This window comes from Notolepis coatsorum (assembly GCF_963971535.1).
Source record: "Notolepis coatsorum genome assembly, chromosome: 17".
In the NCBI taxonomy this organism is placed as follows: domain Eukaryota; kingdom Metazoa; phylum Chordata; class Actinopteri; order Aulopiformes; family Paralepididae; genus Notolepis; species Notolepis coatsorum.
Genome location: NC_140181.1, coordinates 100,887,462 through 100,907,540, shown reverse-complemented (window position 1 = coordinate 100,907,540; position 20,079 = coordinate 100,887,462). Strand labels below are relative to the sequence as shown.

The window sequence follows — 20,079 nt, the reverse complement described above, 5'->3', positions numbered from 1 at the left end:
ATAACCATTTAGATGAGCTCATTTATTAACGCATAGTAGGCTAAAGGCGAGCAGACCGACGGGGCCCAGTAGGCATTTCAGTCGCACTGGAAGTGCCCGACAGACCCAACCATTCTTCTCTGCTCCTTTGCCCGTAGACTTGCTACTGTACTGTCACCATGGCTGTACATCGCTTGACCTATTTATAGTTTTGCCCAGTAGTGATGGAAAAAACGTTTAGATTTGGTTATAGTTAGAGTTGTTCCGATACCAGTATCGGATATGCCGCCGATACTGCCTAAAATGCTGGTATCGGTATCGGCAAATACCCTCTAATTTTGCGCTCCGATACCATATGACGTAATTTATCAACAACAAATCAAATCACATTTATTTATAGGGCCCGACAACACACGTTAATGTCCCCATGGGCCGTACAGGTCTTCTTTAAACAAGTCAAGAAGAAAACATAACAATAAGTCAAGAACAGAACAAGAACACCATAAGGTCCAAACATTTTTAGATGAATGCAAATAAATGAAAGAATGCAAGCACTCCCAGACATACCCCACGCGAAGGTAAGGAAAAACTCACTAAAACCTAACAATAGGGAAAAAGCTCCACAGGCAGTGTGGAGGAGAGAAACCTTAGAAGGGCCATTCAAGGGGGGATCTCCCTTCTTAGATGTTGGTGATAGTAGTGTTGCAGACGGACAGTTGGTAAGCATGCACTCATGTGTGTAGTGAAACACAGATGAGTGCATGCAATAGCAACTGTACATTTTGAAAGATTAAAGATAGAGCTAATAGCGATAGCAACTGAACATTTTGAAAGATTAAAGATAGAGTTGATAGCGGATCTATTTGAGGCACAGGGGCGGCGCAAAGAGGGTCACGTCCTCCCCGTCTTAGTCACGGGACATTCAACACTCCGGTCATTGCTCAGGGACAGCCGGAGACAGGGAGATAGGGGGCGGCGCAGAGAGGGTCGCGAACTCCCCGACATCATCGCGGGACATCCGGCACTCCGGTCACCACTACGAGACCTCCGGAGACAGGGGGGCAATGCTGTGAGCATTATAAAACAAACGTGTGTTTAACCGACCGTGAATTAGTGTCAATGCTGTTTGTCATTTTAACAGCAGATACTTTCTTAAATGCCATCCTCCCGACAGAGCGGTGTTGACGGGGAGCTCTGATGGGTTCGCTTGGTTGTGTTATTAGCATTGAACAGCTAACCGAAAGCTAGCGTTAACTAACGTTAAAGGTTTAGCCATAACGTTACCTTGGCTAAAGTTGGGGCTATTCATAATCCAGCAATAATGGCTGCAGACCTGCAAGCAAAGTACAGCAAGTTGGCAAAGGAGTATTCCAACGTAAATCACATTTTTACCAGTAAAGTTACAGTCTTTCCATCTACTGGTAGCTCATGCTAGCTAACCTAGCTCACGTTAACGTCGTCAGTCATCGACCACCTCGCGTACACAATTAATGACATGTTGCGGACAGCCATATCAGTGACAATGTTTAGCTTTTAGTGCCAAATGATAAGAGTCTGAGGCGGAGTCTCAAAAGAGAATGTTGAATATTGTGCAAAAATCACAACAGATCCTCTGCTACTTCAACGGAGCCTTGTGGAAGCAAGTGCAGCAACGAATAATGTCCGTGTGGAACTAATGTGCCAACAACCTTTCCGTGGGTGAACTAATTGAGATACTGATACTAATACTAATCTATACAATCACCTGTTGTTGAATAAATACCATTACTTTATAGTTAGTATATATAAAACAGTAGCTGTATAAAAAAAATATATAATTATAATTTATATAATTTTTTTAATGTATGCACTGGTATTGGATCAGTATCGGTATCGGCCGATACCCAAAGCTTAGGTATCGGAAATCGGATCGGAAAGGAAAAAATGGTATCGGAACATCTCTAGTTATAGTGAATTTAATTATTCTATGTTTTGGGGTTTGGTATTTCTTAATGGGACGTTTTAGGTTTTTGCAGATATTTCTCATGAGATATAATTAACTATGATTACAGGGCAATTGTAGGTCAAATGGCTATGCAGCAGAAACTCTCTAGAGCAGAACATATATTGTAGGCTGACCAGTTGTCTTCATAGTGGTTACTGAGCACCTTATATTATTATTACACTTTACTGTTACATTTTCACTCTGTTTGGATGCCAAACCTATTTCCGTCGTATTGTACTTGTGCTGTATGATGACAATACATTTGAATCTAATGTTAGCCTAACTCTCCCAAAACATAATTTGGTTAATGTGAGACAAAGGTTTCAGCACCATGGAGAGGGCAGTGCTATTCCTGTACAGCAGGGGTGGGCAATTATTTTTCCCGGGGGCCGAATGAGCAACTGAAAATATGTTGGATGGCCGGGCCAAAATTCCAAACTCAAATTATGCATAATATACATTTTATTTCTATATAAAAAGCAGTAAATGGCATTGTTTTGACCCCTGGTAAGAGTGTATGTTATAGGTGAGGTTAGCTTTCAAAAATATAATTTATTCAAATAGAATTTATTTCCAAAATGATAAACAAAATGTGAAACATTAATAACAAAGGGCATGTATGAAAAAGTGCTATACAAATAAAGTTATTATTTAGAGTTTCATATACTATTGAAACAAGGATTTTCTTAGCTTTCTAAAATGCCCTTGCCCTGCAGTTGTGTGTTCAGTAGGGATGGGTACCGTTCACATTTGAACCGATACGGTACCGGTACCTGTGAATAGATACCGGTACCTAACGGTACCTTTTTTCTGTACTTTAGTCTCTAAAAATTGTATCTACCTACCTCAGTTGTGAAAAAAGAAATCCAAACTTCAAATAACCACACTCGACCGTTTTCGGCTTGCCCCGACTGCTTTGTTGTTGAATCAAGTCAAATCCTAGGTAAGTGTATATTGTGCGTGTGAACGTTGACATGAAAAAAAAAGATATATATATATATATATATATATATATATATATATATATATATATATATATATAAATTAATTTTCTTTTTATTATCATGTAATCTTTCGCGGGCCGGTCAGAATCATCATACGGGCCCGCGGGCCGTACAATGCCCAGGTCTGCTGTACAGTGTAGACCTTTTTGCTGAAGTGTTTCTCGCTGGACCTCTATGCTTGGGAGTCTTCTGATGAAGAGTCTTTAGTTATAAAACCCTTAGCATGACGAAGAGAAATTCGCTTTGACTTGAATCTCACTCTTCACGAGCTGCACACTGTATCCATGTCTCTCCTCTGTCCAACGCACCGGTCGTGAGGAAGACTAGCCTCCTCAAAGGCATTTAGGAAGGAGAGACCAGCCTCTCCTCAAAGGCATTTAGGAAGGAGACCAGCTGGATGTACTTTAGCAGCATTCCCAACTTCAGTACAGTCATCTCCACTTCTCGTTGACGTGGCAGGCTGAAATAAAAACCTGCCATAGAGCGCATCTGCAGAGGTCAGTAAATGGACTGCACTTATATAGCAGCGTTTATCCAAAGTGCTTTACAACTTGCGTTCCCCCATTGACTCACACATTCACACACCAACGGCGGAGGCAACCATGCAAGGTGCTGACCTGCTCATCGGGAGCAGTTAGGGGGTTAAATGTCTCGCTCAAGGACACTTCGACACGCTGCCGGGAGGAGCCGGGAATCTAACCGGGAACCAGATGACCGCTCTACCTCCTGAGCCACTGTTGCCCCTTTTTAAAATTGAAAGTGCCGGGATGTCAAAACTGCGCGCGACAACAACACAACTGTAGTATCCAGCAGTGCCTCTCTCTGTTCTGGCGAGACATGGCTTTTTTTAGATTAGTTTATTTAAATGCTAGACATTCTCTTCTGTTACAAAGGGCTAAATGTAGGACTGTCCCGCACAAATCAGGACGTTTGATCACCGACATTTATATTATCAAAAACATGCTGGATTGGGGCTTTAAAGGAACATGGCAAATTTTTGGGACATTTGCTTATTTGCCATCTACCCTGGAGTTAGACAAGCGGATACATACCCTTTTCTTATCTGTGCATGCATTAGGCTTAGGGAACAGCCGCACCGTTAGCCTAGCTTAGTGTCATTCACTGGAAGTAAGTGTGCCAGTGTAGCCTAGTTCCCAACAGTCACGAAATACACTCCAAATACAACTCCAAAACTTTCCTGTAAACATGTTGTGACCTGTGTATTTACCACGTGGAGAAAATAAATTATTAAATAATTAGACATTTTGGTTTTCTAAGCAGATATATACTTGGAACAATCTTTTGCCGAACCACTGCTGCCTGGGTGCAGTGATTTTATCACCTCAAAAGCCGTTGTTTTTTGAAAAACTTAAAGGGTAAGTTCAGAATTTTGGAGCCGTAGCCCCATTTCCTACTTACCAATGATCGGTAGGGTCCTTTCTTGGATGTCCTTCATACTGGATGTATACTCGCATCTCTGGCTAGTTAGCCACAAAGCGAATGCAATGTCAATGGGGCCACACTCTCTGCCTGTACACTCTGTACAAGCCCTGACATAAACACTGAAACTTACTCCACAGTGCACCCAAAGTAGGTTTCAGCGTTTATTCCAGGGCTTGTACAGACTGGCCCCATTGACCTTGCATTAGCTTTGGAGCTGCAGGTATTGGATTGTGCTGAGAAAGGACTCTAGATCAACAGCATCATTGGTACAGTAAGTAGGAAATGAAGTGAACATAACGATAATAAATAAAGCATTTCCAGGTGCGCTTCCTCCTGTGGCAAGTGACAACCCTACTGGTTGGCTAGTGTTATATGGTGCAAACCAGGGTCATTATAGTTTTGTATTTTTATTTGAGTTTTTTCTAGGGCTGTCAAAGTTAATGCTTTAACTTGAGATTAATTAAAAATATTTAAAGCATTAAAATAAATTAATCTAGATTAATCTATGGAGTGAAAAATCTTCAATTTTAGCGCCGCGGATATAAGAAATAGGTCTAGCTGATTCAATGTTGAGGGTTTTGTTGAACATTTGTATTTCACAGGAGAGAAACTGTATTAAAAGAAAGCTATTAAAATAGTATTATTAGTTTGTTTGTTTGTTTTTGGTTGGTGTTTGTCAGGGGCAAGGATTCAGATGAGGTATTGTGTAATAAACACAACACCATGTGTGAAGACATCCCAGTCTCCATAAACTAAAAGAGAATTTTATTTTAGTCAGTTTTTGTAAGTACACAATTAGGGCTGTCTTAAATACTTCGAAGCTTCGTTCGATGGCACAAGCTTAAAAAAAATAAAAAATAAATCGAAGTTAAAAAAATATATATATATTTTTTTTTGCCTCTAAAATCTTGCGCCTCCATTCCAATGAAACGAAAGCAAGCGGCGCCTTCCCGCCTAAATGAAAGTAAGCGGCGCCTCGACTTGTTATTTAAGACTATGTCGGGACAGATTTGTGTTCATTGTGCTGCTTTTTTAAAGTGTCCCGACCCATATAAAAATATGTCTTAATAAAACGTGCTTAATTAAGTCGAATTCTGCCTTTGTCTCTATCAACTACATATAAATATTTATATAATTGTTTGCTTGATAGACGAAGGTTGCAACATAATTATGTAATGTCATGTCGTTGGCTGTGAGAGCAGCCCCACTGCACCCAGGCAGCGCAGCCGAGTGAAACCTTGTTGGCTGCGTCACAGTCACGAAAGGGGCTACTTAATTAATTAATCCAATCCACTTTATTTATAGAGCACATTTAAAAGCAACAAAGTTTACCAAAGTGCTGTACAAGTCCCACAACATAAGAATAAAACAAATAAAATAAAAAATTGAAAAGAAAATTAAAAAAAAAATCCGAAGCTTCGATTGCCAAAAAAAAGCTTTGAAGGTCAGCCCTATACACAATATAGTTTCAGTTTAGTTTTAGCTTATTTGTTTCATTATTATAAGTTATCTCCACACCTACTGTAGTTTTATGTTTTCTTAGTTAGTTTTAATTAACTATAATAACCTTGGTGAAGTTGAGTCACACAGGGATACATACATCAGAGGGTATCATATGAACACGTTTCTCCAATTCACTCTTGACTCATGTTTCAACAACATCTATCATCTATTACTGGTAGGGATGTCCGATATTGGCATTAAAATGTAATATCGGAAAATATCAGTATCGGTTTACAAAAAAAACATTTATTATACATTTATTTACCCAGGCAAGCAAGTAAGAACAAATTCTTATTTAATTTATTGTCAAAAGTATGCATAATGTTGTGTTAATTACACGACAAGAGATATGTAATGTTAATTATTCCATTTTTTGGAGGAAGAAACCCAGCATATCGGTATCGGTTGATATCGGTATCGGAAATTAAGAGTTGGACAATATCAGTATATCGGTAAAAAAGCCAATATCGAACATCCCTAATAATTGGCGCTTTTGACGTCCTAAGAGCGAACGCGGCAGCTGCAGCTTTGTGACGGAGGCGAGGCGTGAAGGCGGTGATGTGGGGCTTCCCAGGAGACCTGCCCGGGCAGCAGCCTGTGTTGGGGGTGATGTGGGGCTTCCCAGGAGACCTGCCCGGGCAGCAGCCTGTGTTGGGGGTGATGTGGGGCTTCCCAGGAGACCTGCCCGGGCAGCAGCCTGTGTTGGGGGTGATGTGGGGCTTCCCAGGAGACCTGCCCGGGCAGCAGCCTGTGTTGAGGGTGATGTGGGGCTTCCCAGGAGACCTGCCCGGGCAGCAGACTGTGTTGGGGGTGATGTGGGGCTTCCCAGGAGACCTGCCCGGGCAGCAGCCTGTGTTGGGGGTGATGTGGGGCTTCCCAGGAGACCTGCCCGCAGTGCCTGGGCAGCAGCCTGTGTTGGGGGTGATGTGGGGCTTCCCAGGAGACCTGCCCGCAGTGCCCGGGCAGCAGCCTGTGTTGCGGGTGATGTGGGTCTTCCCAGGAGACCTGCACGGGCAGCAGCCTGTGTTGCGGGTGATGTGGGGCTTCCCAGGAGACCTGCCCGGGCAGCAGCCTGTGTTGGGGGTGATGTGGGGCTTCCCAGGAGACCTGCCCGCAGTGCCCGGGCAGCAGCCTGTGTTGCGGGTGATGTGGGTCTTCCCAGGAGACCTGCACGGGCAGCAGCCTGTGTTGGGGGTGATGTGGGGCTTCCCAGGAGACCTGCCCGGGCAGCAGCCTGTGTTGGGGGTGATGTGGGGCTTCCCAGGAGACCTGCCCGGGCAGCAGCCTGTGTTGGGGGTGATGTGGGGCTTCCCAGGAGACCTGCCCGGGCAGCAGCCTGTGTTGGGGGTGATGTGGGGCTTCCCAGGAGACCTGCCCGGGCAGCAGCCTGTGTTGGGGGTGATGTGGGGCTTCCCAGGAGACCTGCCCGGGCAGCAGCCTGTGTTGGGGATGATGTGGGGCTTCCCAGGAGACCTGCCCGGGCAGCAGCCTGTGTTGGGGGTGATGTGGGGCTTCCCAGTAGACCTGCCCGGGCAGCAGCCTGTGTTGGGGGTGATGTGGGGCTTCCCAGGAGACCTGCCCGGGCAGCAGCCTGTGTTGGGGGTGATGTGGGGCTTCCCAGGAGACCTGCCCGGGCAGCAGCCTGTGTTGGGGGTGATGTGGGGCTTCCCAGGAGACCTGCCCGGGCAGCAGCCTGTGTTGGGGGCCGCGTTGCTCTGTACTGTTGGATATAACTACACACTCACCGGCTGACGTCATGCAGTCAGGATCTGACCTGGGAATAGAGCGATGACTCATATTAAGCTCTTCTCTTTGACATCATATATATATATATATATATCGGTATGATAAGATGAGATATTCCTTTATTGATCCCCTTGGGGAAATTCAGGCATCATATCAGCATGGAAGGGGGGGGGGGGTACAGGTACATGGTAATAGTAGAAGACATAATACAGGTAATAGCCAAAGCCAGGTTGCCACCCACACTGTTGTTCTTGTTACTCTTTTTATTCTTTATTCTTTATTCCACCGATTTTGCAAACACCACTCGTGCCAGAGCGTTCGCGCCCCATACACGTGAAAGGTATCAAAACGACCGGCCTGCCTATGGCAACTGCGGTATTCGAACTCGTAAAGTTTCACCGCACCGTCTGGCTACGAATCGACTTTAAACGGTAAAAATTCGGTCCCATTGGAAATGCATTGCAATTTAGAGTGTAGCAGCTGAAATAATCTTTTTTCCACTACCTTGGGTGAATTGCGAGTGTGATCTCAATTTTGGACGTAGAAATAAAACAAACACATCAAAACGATGACACGGCTGTCAGCCCGCTCACAAAAGAAAAATAAATGGAATTGGACATTTATATCTCAACTGACGACCATTTCTTTGAAGGTTCTCCTCCCCATTGACCGCCATGCAAATCCACTCTAGGAATCTCTTTTTTCTAACTCTTTTTTAGCCTTCTGTTCCGATCGCCGAAGGAGTGCCACAATATCGCACGAATGCCACAATATCGCACACAACCCTTCGCCTACTCGTCCTGTGCGCGTCACAACGATTCATCTCTTATAGTTTTCTTTTAATCAACGTGACAATGCAGTCATGCATCTGCCTCCATAGAAATGCATTGGATAGAAAATGCAAGTCATAGTGATTGCGTCACCTGTGTGGCTCGTGGCTCACTCATGATTGGTTCAGCCTAACAGCTGTGTGGCTCGTGGCTGAGCTGCCAATGACCTCATCCACTTTAACCCATCATTGCCCATCACTGTGTTGCAGTACTGAATTGCTGGACAGCGCCCTCTGTCTTGCGGGTTGTGTAATTGTACTCAGTAGGGATATCCTCTTTCATTTTTCATTGGTCGATGTTGACCACCTTTCATTGGTCGATGTTGACCACTCCCCTGATACTTAGACCACGCCCCATTAGGCCACACCCCCTCAGTGTATCTCTTGAACCGTTTGTCGTAGAGACTTGCGGATTGTGCCATTGTACTCGGTAGGGATATCCTCTTTCATTGGTCGATGTTGACCACTCCCCCGGTCATTAGACCACGCCGCCTTAGGCCACACCCCCTTTTATTGGTCGATGTTGACCACTCCCCCGATCCTTAGACCACGCCCCCTTAGGCCACACCCTCTCAGTGTATCTCTTGAACCGTTTGTCGTAGAGACTTGCGGATTGTGCCATTGGTCGATGTTGACCACCTTTCATTGGTCGATGTTGACCACTCCCCCGATCCTTAGACCACGCCCCCTTAGGCCACACCCCCTCAGTGTATCTCTTGAACCGTTTGTCGTAGAGACTTGCGGATTGTGCCATTGGTCCATGTTGACCACCTTTCCATCCCACCATCCCAAGGAAGTACATGTCCTCTCAAGTGCATGCTCCCCAGATATGGAACATCTCCAGATCCTGTGTCGCCCGTATCACCTACCCCGTGAGTTTACCGCGGTCATTTTATCCGTCGTGTATATTCATCCACAGGCAAATACCGGCAAAGCGCTGGGGGAATTACACGACCACATCAACAAACAGCAGATCAAGCACCCGGAAGCCGCAACGATAGTGACTGGTGATTTCAACCAGGCAAACCTGAAAAAAGTGATGCCGACTTTTTTTCAGCACATCGCCTGCTCCACAAGAGGGGGAAACACACTCGACCACTGCTACACCCCGTTCAGAGCTGCCTACAAGGCTGTAGCGGCTCCGCCACTGATGGGCTCTGTAAGCGCGAGCGATCACGACTCCATCTTTTTAATCCCAGCATACAAACAGCGATCACGCGAAGCCGTCGTGTCACGTGAGACAAAAAAGTGGGCTGACGAATCAGAGGCCGAGCTCCGTGACGCGTTCAAGGATACAGACTGGGACATGTTTGAAGGAAGCGCCAGTGACGTCAGCGAGTATGCTGATACCGTTGTAAGCTACATAACAACAGTGGCAGACGGCATTGTCCCCACAAAGACGGCGCGGGTTTTCCCAAACCAGAAACCTTGGGTGGACAGCACTATAAGAACAGCCCTAAACTCACGCACCACGGCTTATAACCTGGGCAGAGAGTCAGGAAATATGGAAGAATACAAGGCTTCAGTCTACACTCTGCGCAAGGCTGTTAAACTTGCTAAGAGGACATATGCTGAGAAACTGGAGACACAAATGGCACAAAACGACACGAGGCTTGTGGAGGGGACTGAAGACAATAACTGACTACAAAGTCAGCGCCCCCGCAATGGGGAGCGACGACGCCTCTCTAGCGGACAAACAACTCCTTCTACGCTCGGTTCGGTGTAGACAGTGTCGCCGCTAGCCCTCTGGCTAGTGACGTCACTGGCGCACCGGCTGTTGTGGAGGGGGGGGGGCAACCGCGGGGGGGCGGGGGCGCTCTCTCGTTGTCGGAACACAGTGTGAGAAGAGCATTTATGCAGGTGAACACCAGGAAGGCTGCAGGCCCAGATGGTATAACAGGACGCATACTTAAGTCCTGTGCAAACCAGCTTGCCCCGGTGTTCACCGCCATATTTAATCAATCCCTGGCGGAGTCAGTAGTCCCTGCCTGCTTCAAGATGTCTACCATCATCCCTGTACCGAAGAAACCCTCCCCAACATGTCCAAATGATTACAGACCGGTGGCACTCACCTCTGTGGTCATGAAATGTTTCGAGAGGCTGGTCAAGGACCACATTTGTGCCTCTCTCCCCAGCGATATGGACCCTATGCAATTTGCATACAGGACAAACAGGTCCACTGATGACGCGGTCTCCCAGGTACTGCACAGCACTCTCTCCCACCTTGACCGTCAGAAGGGGGGCTATGTGAGACTGTTGTTCATTGACTACAGCTCAGCGTTCAACACCATAGTCCCCACCAGACTGGTGGACAAGCTGATCGAGCTAGGCCTGAGCTCCGCCCTGAGCGCCTGGGTACTGGACTTTCTGAGTGAAAGACCCCAGGCGGTCAGGGTGGGGGGTCAGACCTCCAACACCATCACCCTGAGCATCGGGTCCCCCCAGGGCTGTGTTCTAAGCCCCCTGCTGTACTCACTCTACACACACGACTGTGTGGCCAAGTTCAGCTCCAACTCCATTGTGAAGTTCGCCGACGACACGGTGGTGGTGGGGCTGATCTCGGACAACGACGAGAAGGCCTACCGGGAGGAGGTTGAGGTACTGGAACGTTGGTGCCAGGACAACAGCCTGCTCCTGAACATTGGTAAAACCAAGGAGCTGATCGTGGATTATAGGAGAGGACAGCGGGAGACACACACACCACTGAGGATTAACGGGGCTACCGTGGACAGGGTGAGCAGCTTCAAGTACCTGGGGGTCCACATCTCAGAGGACCTGACATGGTCAACACACATAGGCACAGTAGTAAAGAAAGCGAAGCAGCGCCTCTACCACCTGAGACAGTTAAGGAAGTTCAGAGTATCGGGGAAGATACTTCAGTCCTTCTACTCAGGAGCTGTAGAGAGCATCTTGACCGGAAACATCACTGCCTGGTATGGGAACAGCACGGCACAGGACAAGAAGGCCCTACAGAGTGTGGTGCGCTCAGCCGAGCGTACCACGGGTATTGCGCTACCTCCCCTGCAGGCTCTATACAACAAGAGGTGCAAATCCAGAGCCTGCAGGATAATGAAAGACCCCCACCACCCCAATAACAGCCTGTTCCAGCTGCTGAGGTCAGGCAGACGCCTGCGAATTCTAGAGACTAAGACGGAGAGGCTTAGGCTAAGCTTCTTCCCCCAGGCCATCAGAGCCTTGAACAATGAACATCGAGAGACACAGAAACTGAACTATCCACACACAAGTACATACACGACACGCACGCTGAGCACGCTCACACACTAGCAGCCACTTTAACACTCATGCCGCACACACGCACACTTATGGCCAGAGGAAAGGCCACTTAAAATAGTATAACATCAGGAACAGTGTATTGCACTACTAAAGCTAACTAGCATGTCCTATATGCTCTGTAAATACTAATGTACAGATACCGAGATGGCACACCATGTACCTGTTTATTGCACTGTTTTATTGGATTCTATTAATATGTTGTACCACTGTATTTTATTGGATTCTATTATATGTTGTACCACTGTATTGCACATCGTCGCGGGCAAGACCAGCCGCATTTCATTGTATACCTGTATGCCGTGACAATTAAAACTCTTGAATCTTGAAATCTTGAATCTTTCATTGGTCGATGTTGACCACTCCCCCGATCCTTAGACCACGCCCCCTTAGGCCACACCCCCTTTCAAAAACTCGGAAAAATCCGAAAACTTGGAAAAATCTAAAATCCGAAAAAGTTTGAAAACTCGGAAAAATCGAAAAAGTTCAAAAACTCGGAAAAATCCGAAAACTCGGAAACATCAAAAATCCGAAAAAGTTCAAAAACTCGGAAAAATCCGAAAACTCGGAAAAATCCAAAAACTCTGAAAATTCCGAAAACTCTGAAACATCAAAAATCCGAAAAAGTTCAAAAACTCGGAAAAGTCAGAAAACCCGGAAAAATCCAAAAACTCTGAAAATTCCGAAAACTCGGAAACATCAAAAATCCGAAAAAGTTCAAAAACTCGGAAAACTCAGAAAAATCCGAAAACTGAAAATTCCGAAAACTCTGAAATCCAAAAAAAAATTAAAACTCTGAAAAGTCCGATCTTCAAATGGTCTATGTTGACCACTCCCCCGATCCTTAGGCCGCGCCCCCTTTTTGTATCCTTTGAACCATTTGTCATAGAGACTCGCGAGAGACCCTCTCCCGTTGGCCGGCGGTGCACAGGCGTCACCCACACTTTCACAATTTCCCCCGCGCGGAATTGTCTAGTTATTAGGGATGCTCGATATTGGCTTTTTTACCGATACCGATATTCCGATATTGTCCAACTCTTAATTTCCGATACCGATATCAACCGATACCAATATATGCAGGGTTTCCCCCCCCAAAAAACGGAATAATTTCAGGTAACTAATCATTTCACTGGATATATATATAACAAATATTGTTATTGTATTTTTTTTTTTAACCGATACCGATATTTTCCGATATCACATTTTACTGCCGATATCGGCCGATAATATCGGTCGGCCGATAATATCGGACATCCCTACTAGTTATTATTATTATTATTGGATACAGGAGTTTGGGTACCAAGAGCTTCCTCAAATAAAGTTATCATCATATCATCATGATAAACTTCAAGCTGTCAGACACCAAGTAATTTTTTATCAGTAATGAATGCTGTCTTAATAACCATCTTTGCAATGGAGTTTATATCAAAATAACAATATATCAACCCCCCTGAACAAATGGTGATTGCTTCTTCAAGTCGATTCTACAGACGGACTGTTTCTATGATCGGAATTAAATAATTATAATGATAATAAATACGACAATTACGTTTTGCATTTATAGTCATGACTCAATGAGCAATCTGAGCATTACCGCTCTATGTACAGTACTCTAAGCAATCTGGCTCTCAGTTAACCCAATCGCTAGAACGAATTCCATATAAATCTATACTGTATCACACATACACACACGCGTCGTCTGTTTTGTACCGGTACCGGTATATATAATTCTGTTTTGCCTCAATATACAATATATATATATTGATGCAAAACAGAATTATTCAGCAGTGTGTGTTGTGTCTGCGTGCGTGGCCAGGAGCGCGCAACAAGATGGTATACATTATGGATTATGAATAGTATATTCCACTATAGCAGGTATATGGTGTGCTGTACATTTGAATCTGATCTAATTTTGCATGCGGCCATCGCATTATAATGAGCTGGACAGGTGTGTATGTGTGTGTGGTAACGTGAACGCGTATCTGCCATGCGAGACTAGGCGAGAGGCTGACGTCAAATCTGAAGTGTCTGACGTTCTGACTCCTCCCCCGGCTGCACTCGTCTACTCTCGTCTATTTTCGAGGCGAGCCGAAATCAATCTCGAACACGCCTAACAACTCTCTCCCTAGTAGTGCGGTGGCTTGGCAAACAAATTTGGACGCGCCGGACAAAAGCACCAAATTTTCTCCACGTGTTCCCCATCACCATAGCTTTCATTTTGGGGTAGGGGCCACGTCATTATGATGGATTTCAAGATGGCCGCCATGTAAAATCAAGGTTCTGCCCATTAATAAATATCTTGGTCCATAGCGCGCTCAATATTTTAGCGAACACAAAGGTATTGGTATCCCTGTAAACTAGAGAAGCTAAGCTTTCCATTGGTACCATTTTCATTAAGTCCAACTGTTGGGAAGGGGGTTTTAATAGGCAATGATTCAAAATTATGTTACATTTTCGACCTAGAAAAAACTGCCATGCTCATCTTCCAAAAAAACGTATAGTTTAGCTTTAAACTATAACATCATTGCTTATTAGGGATGGGTACAGAATTCTGTACTTTTAAAGATACTTACCGAAACACGTCGGTACTACCGTACCGAGTATCGATTCACGTAAGATACCGTAAAAAGAAAAATAATTGTTTTTTTTTGCAATTTTTTTTTAACCTTTTTTCTTTTCATGTCAACGTTCACACGCACAATATACGTATCAGGGCTGATGTTCCACTCTACTGGTTAAAGTTGCTTACTCGTGAGTAGTACGTTCGTTGATAAAGAAAAATAAGGTCCACAGCCGCTCCGGTGTAAAACAAAGATATCCAAATGGTTTATTTCTCTTCCACAGCGGTCTCTCTTTACAGAAGTGATCCTAAAGCTATTTCTTTTCCTAAATATTCACGTCACTACTACAAGGTAAGAAAACTGTATTTTCCGAGTCCAAAATCACAGCCGACTCGACACATGAAAATTCCTCCTCACCTGAAAGCCGTAAATAAACAGCAAAATGGTAGGCAAGGCACCCTGGTCTAGAAATGCAGGCTTCAATCTATGTTGTTTAGTCTATCTGTTCAGTACTGCTCAGCACTCAGTTTCAAAATGCACACTGAGCTCTTCAGAGAGAATTGTTGAATATATATAGATACACGATTATGACATCATGCTGTGACATCACGAATGCTCTAGAATGTTCCATTATGACATCATACTGTGACATCACAAATGTTCTAGAATGTTTGACTATGACATCATACTGTGACATCACGAATGTTCTAGAAGGTTCTATTATGACAAATTATATGGTTCAATGACTATCTAAATCCAATCAATATTCCTAATGCCGTTTCAATGTAAGGTTATAAAAATAAACATAAACATTCATATAATACAATAACCTAAATATATAGCTTTGGCTCCTCTACAATACGCTTGCCTAGGATTTGACTTGATTCAACAACAAAGCAGTCGGGGCAATGGCAAGCCGAAAACGGTCGAAAGTGTAGTTATTTGAAGTTTGGATTTTCTTTTTACGACTGAGGTAGGTAGATTACATTTTTAGAGACTAAAGTACAGAAAAAAGGTACCGCTGGGTACCGGTATCGATTCACAGGTACCGTATCGGTTCAAATGTGAACGGTTCCCATCCCTATTGCTTATATCCAGAGATTCCACCTTTGATAACTAAAGTAATGACACTTGACTTACCTGTTATATTATGTTTTGCCTTTTTAAACATGTCCCTTATCGCTCTGTCCTCTGGCTGCGCTAAGCCACGACAGCTGTCATGACAGCTGTCACTGAGAGCTGGCCAGTATACCGCGGGAATTATTATGAAACATTCTGATATTTTCGCGGGCACGAGACCACTGCACAAGACCCGCGAAAATATCTCCATAACAGTTAAATACACCTATACGGGCTAAAGAGTTATGATACTAATAATAAATGTAACGAGTGATCCTAATAAAATGTCTATTCGATTCATGCATGTCTGACTGTTAAACAAGTAAAAAATGATGTAAATATGTTGTTAGAATGGTACAAATATTCATCTGGTGACATTCTTCATAGCATTAACACATTTATTGACCCAGAAAATGTATAGTTTGACACCAAAATTGATCTTCTATGTTCAACATTCTAACAACAAACCCTAACCCAACATTCAAATTTTTGGCAGTTGTTAGAATGTTTGACACATTTGTACCACATGCACAAACCTGCTTGATTATTGCTCCAAATAGCATGCAAGTTGGACAAAGTGGTTATGTCTGGAAAGAAGAGGCTTGTGGGTACCTATAAAACCAATGTTCACTCTGATATATTCATGTGAACAGCCAAGGGACCTTTTGGAAGATGAGCATGGCAGTTTTTTCTAGGTGAACATTTAACATAATTTTGAATCATTGCCTATTAAAACCCCCTTCCCAACAGTTGGGCTTAATGAATATGGACCAAGATATTTATTAATGGGCAGAACCTTGATTTTACATGGCGGCCATCTTGAAATCCATCATGATGACGTGGCCCCTACCCCAAAATGAAAGCTATGATGATGAGGAACACGTGGGAAAAATTTGGTGCTTTTGTCCGGCGCATCCACATCTTTCTCAAATCTGGTGCTAAGCCACCGCACTATAGAGTGCTACACCTCAAACGTGTGATAAGTGCCTCAGAGACGATGAATTGGGAGAGATGTTATTATAGGTGACACCCAGAGCGCCCAGGTGAATGTTCTGTGTTATTTAATTTCAAACCTTTAATTTAAACTCGAAAGGCTGAGGTTTCCATAATTTTCAGTCACGTCAAGTGTATACAGAAGTAAGCCAAAGGAAAAAGTATATAAAATCACACAGCATATATACAGTAGTCATATTTATAGTATACAGATGCATTTTATGTTCCAGAACTGAGAATACTACTAGAGAATAGAGGTAATTTGAGTAAATACTCGCACCAACTTTCTGTGGGACCACAAAATGGGTCTCTCATTCATTGCCTATGGAGCAGCTCCAGACCGTTTACACTTGATGACACCACAAGTTTGAGTCTTACTAATTCTGTATCTGGCTTTGGGAGAGAGCAGCTCATTTTCACAAATATTGATTAGAACTTCTCTGGGCACATGGAAATATTTGAAATCAGACGGGTGTTTCCGTGTTTATCTTTGTTATGTGTTGTTATATGTTTGTTATGTGTTATAGAATAGAATAGAAATACTTGAATCATCCCGAGGGAAATTTGACACTACAAATCGCTCACATTAAACATTTAGACAGAACAAAGTCACGAATAACAAAACAAATTGCCTAAGAATAAAATAAAATACACAGAAGTCTACAGTAAGTGTAATATTGAACAGTGTTGTTTTAAAAAGTAAAAGTCTGCGCCCAAGTGGCGAACCATGCAACGCGCTGCGTCGCGAAGCGGCCGACTCTGGTTCGATTCCCGCACCCGGCGTCATTTGCTGAATGTCTTCCCCCCGCTTTGTCTCCCGTTCTTCCTCTATAATAATACAATAAAAAATCTACCAAAGACATAATAATAATTTAAAAAAAAAGGAAAAGTCCAGGAAGATGGTAACTGTCACCCTGTGCTCAGTGATGCAGTGAGGCACAGTGATGCGTTGTAAAGTCTGATGGCTGTCGGAATGAAGGACTTCCTGTGCCGTTCAGTGCTACATTTATGGAGTGTTAGCCTAGCACTGAATATGCTCTTCCTGTCAGCCAATATGTTGTGTATGTGTTGTAATGTGTTATGTGTTGTTATGTTTCCCCAGTGGTCCTGATCCACGCCTCGCTGAGACTGCGGAACATGAAGAACCGGCTGGAGAACAAGATCGAGAGTGCCGGGCTGAAGAGGTCCCCCATGAGCATCATCCTGGACCTTCTGGACCAGCAGGAGGAGAAGATCAACAAGATCCAGGATTTCATTGAGTGCAAGCTGAAGGAGTGAGGGGGGGAGGAGGATGAGCAGGGGGAGGGAGTGGCCCCATCCTGAGGTGTCATAATGTCAGTAGCACCAAACCAAGTGGGAATTTCATTCGTGCCCCAATAAAGCATCGTTCCGCATTCCCCATAATTTATCTCGAACATTATTTATCACCTATGCTTTATTTCACCCTTTCTTTAGTTTTCTTCATTTTTACTTTTACCCTTTATATACGTTACTGTTTTCAGTCACCTAAATTACACGGGGTGCGGTTTACAAAGATTTGCACACCACTGTATATGGATTGAATGTTTGAGAAGGCACTGTTGTTACCAAAGGTTTGAGCATTCCTGTGTACTACTCCGCGCATTTTGTTCCAATAACGTTGCCGAACCAACAACCTCGATACGCGTTTCCCATCATCGAACGGCGTCCCTGCGGCTGTGGAAGAGTGCGCAACGAAGGCGTCGGCCAAAAGGAAGCTGCATGACTGAATGCAATATGTATTTTGCATGTTGAAGCAATTGGGTTTTAAGTGTATCGCGGCTTTCAGGAGAAGACGATGAAGAGTTTTGTACTAAAAGATTAAACTAAATCAGAACTAGGGATGTCCAATATCATCGGCCTACCGATATTATCGGCCTATATTGGCATTAAAATGTAATATCAGAAATTATCAGTATCCGTTTTCGGTTTTTTATTTTTTATTTTTACATTTATTTACCCAGGCAAGAAAGTAAGAACAAATTCTTATTTTATTTATTGTAAAAAGTATGCATAATGTTGTGTTAATTCCACAACAAGATATATGTAATGTTAATTAACTGAAATTATTCTGTTTTTTTGGGAGGGAAACCCTGGATATATCGGTATCGGTTGATATCGGTATCTGAAATTAAAAGTTGGACAATATCGGTATATCGGATATCGGTAAAAAAGCCAATATCGAACATCCCTAATCAGAACCAATCAGTTTGCTACCTCAAAACAAAGGCGTTATTTGTTCCCCCCCTCCCCCCTAGTAGAATCAGATTCTCTAGAGTTCTCCTCTAAGAGTCATTGAACCAAGTTCCGCTGCTATAAGTAGCAATAAAGATCTGATTTGTGAATGTTTCTGGTTGTTGTGTGACCTGAACAGTGAGCCTTGCACACACAAGGTCCTGCTTGTTCTTAGAAGGTTTCTGCGTAACAGGCCTTGTCCCTGCAGGCGTGAGTGAGAACCTTATGATCACAGTTATGCATTATTGAAAAGAGAATGGCTAATGCAGCTTTTTATTATTTTATAGATGTGTGCTCACGTTTAGTTGTTTTTGCACTTTTAATAATGTCCGATGGGTCTGTGTGTTCATAATAAGAGCATGCAGACGCCATTAAAGCCCCGACGGTCGCAATTTTGAAAGCACATGATTTAGCGTTGGCACTAGTTTCATCATCAATGATGAGTGCATCAATGTAACCCCTGTGTGCGCTTAGTAAATACATCATATTTCCTATTGGGACACAATCCGCTTCCCTTTGAAATAGCAAAGGGAAAAGCGCGATGACATTAACCGTGTGCGTTTTATATTGTTTTCCTAATATTAAAGTGCAGATGTTGCATCTTGCTCTTGACACGTTCACAGCAATGTGTGCATGCTAACTTCACCAGTGGTGGTTGAAGGAGAATGTTCATATGGATGCCATATTCTGTGTTTTCTTTTTTTATGTGATTTGTTTTTCATTATGGCGTATTGGCGATGTAACCGCCGAACTGGAAGCAAAACTCTGATGTCTATATAATAATAAAGCTAATTTAAGTCTTGAAGTCTCTTTTCCTGTGTGTGTGTGTGTCTGCACGCCCTGCTAGAAAGACCAGCTAAACCAGCATCACACTAGCACTAACCAGCATTGAAATGATGGCGCCATCGGGAAATCGGGAATTTTCCCGGATGGGCCGGTCCATTTGCGAGGGCCGCCCAACCTCATGCTTTTTTCTTCTTTTTTTGTTTTACATATCAGACATTTATAGATCCCAAAATGTGGTTTGGTACCGGGCTGCAAAGAAAGAATAAAGTTGTTTAAAATAAAATTCTTTATTTTCATCAGTCTTATTTAGAAAATTGCCACTTCCTCACTCCAGCATACTTGACTTAGTCGCAGGTTTTGTCTGTGCATCAGTTTGCTTGCTATAATGTCACTGGAGAGCTTCTTTGAAAAGGGAGGATGAGACACAGAAGGGTCTCAGAGTGCCAGAAAAAAGAAAGCTGCATTTAAAAGAAAATACCAAGAGTCCTACTTAAACCACTGGGTAATCGCAACAGGTGATTCACATGATCCAGTGCTCCACACACGTCATTATGAATATTATTTTTGCTAGCTAAGCTTTCTCCCAGT

General features: G+C 43.7%; 1 protein-coding gene across 1 annotated transcript in view; it reads left to right on the top strand.

Annotated features, from left to right (window-relative positions):
- Positions 1 to 19,510, top strand: part of LOC311243551 (PRA1 family protein 3-like) — a 29,007-nt gene extending 9,497 nt beyond the window's left edge. Inside the window, exon 3 of the mRNA XM_084332806.1 lies at positions 17,555 to 19,510. Coding sequence (XP_084188932.1) covers positions 17,555 to 17,730 — 176 coding nt within the window. The 3' untranslated portion in view covers positions 17,731 to 19,510. The remainder of the gene's footprint in view (positions 1 to 17,554) is intronic.
- The last annotated feature ends 569 nt before the right edge of the window (positions 19,511 to 20,079 follow it).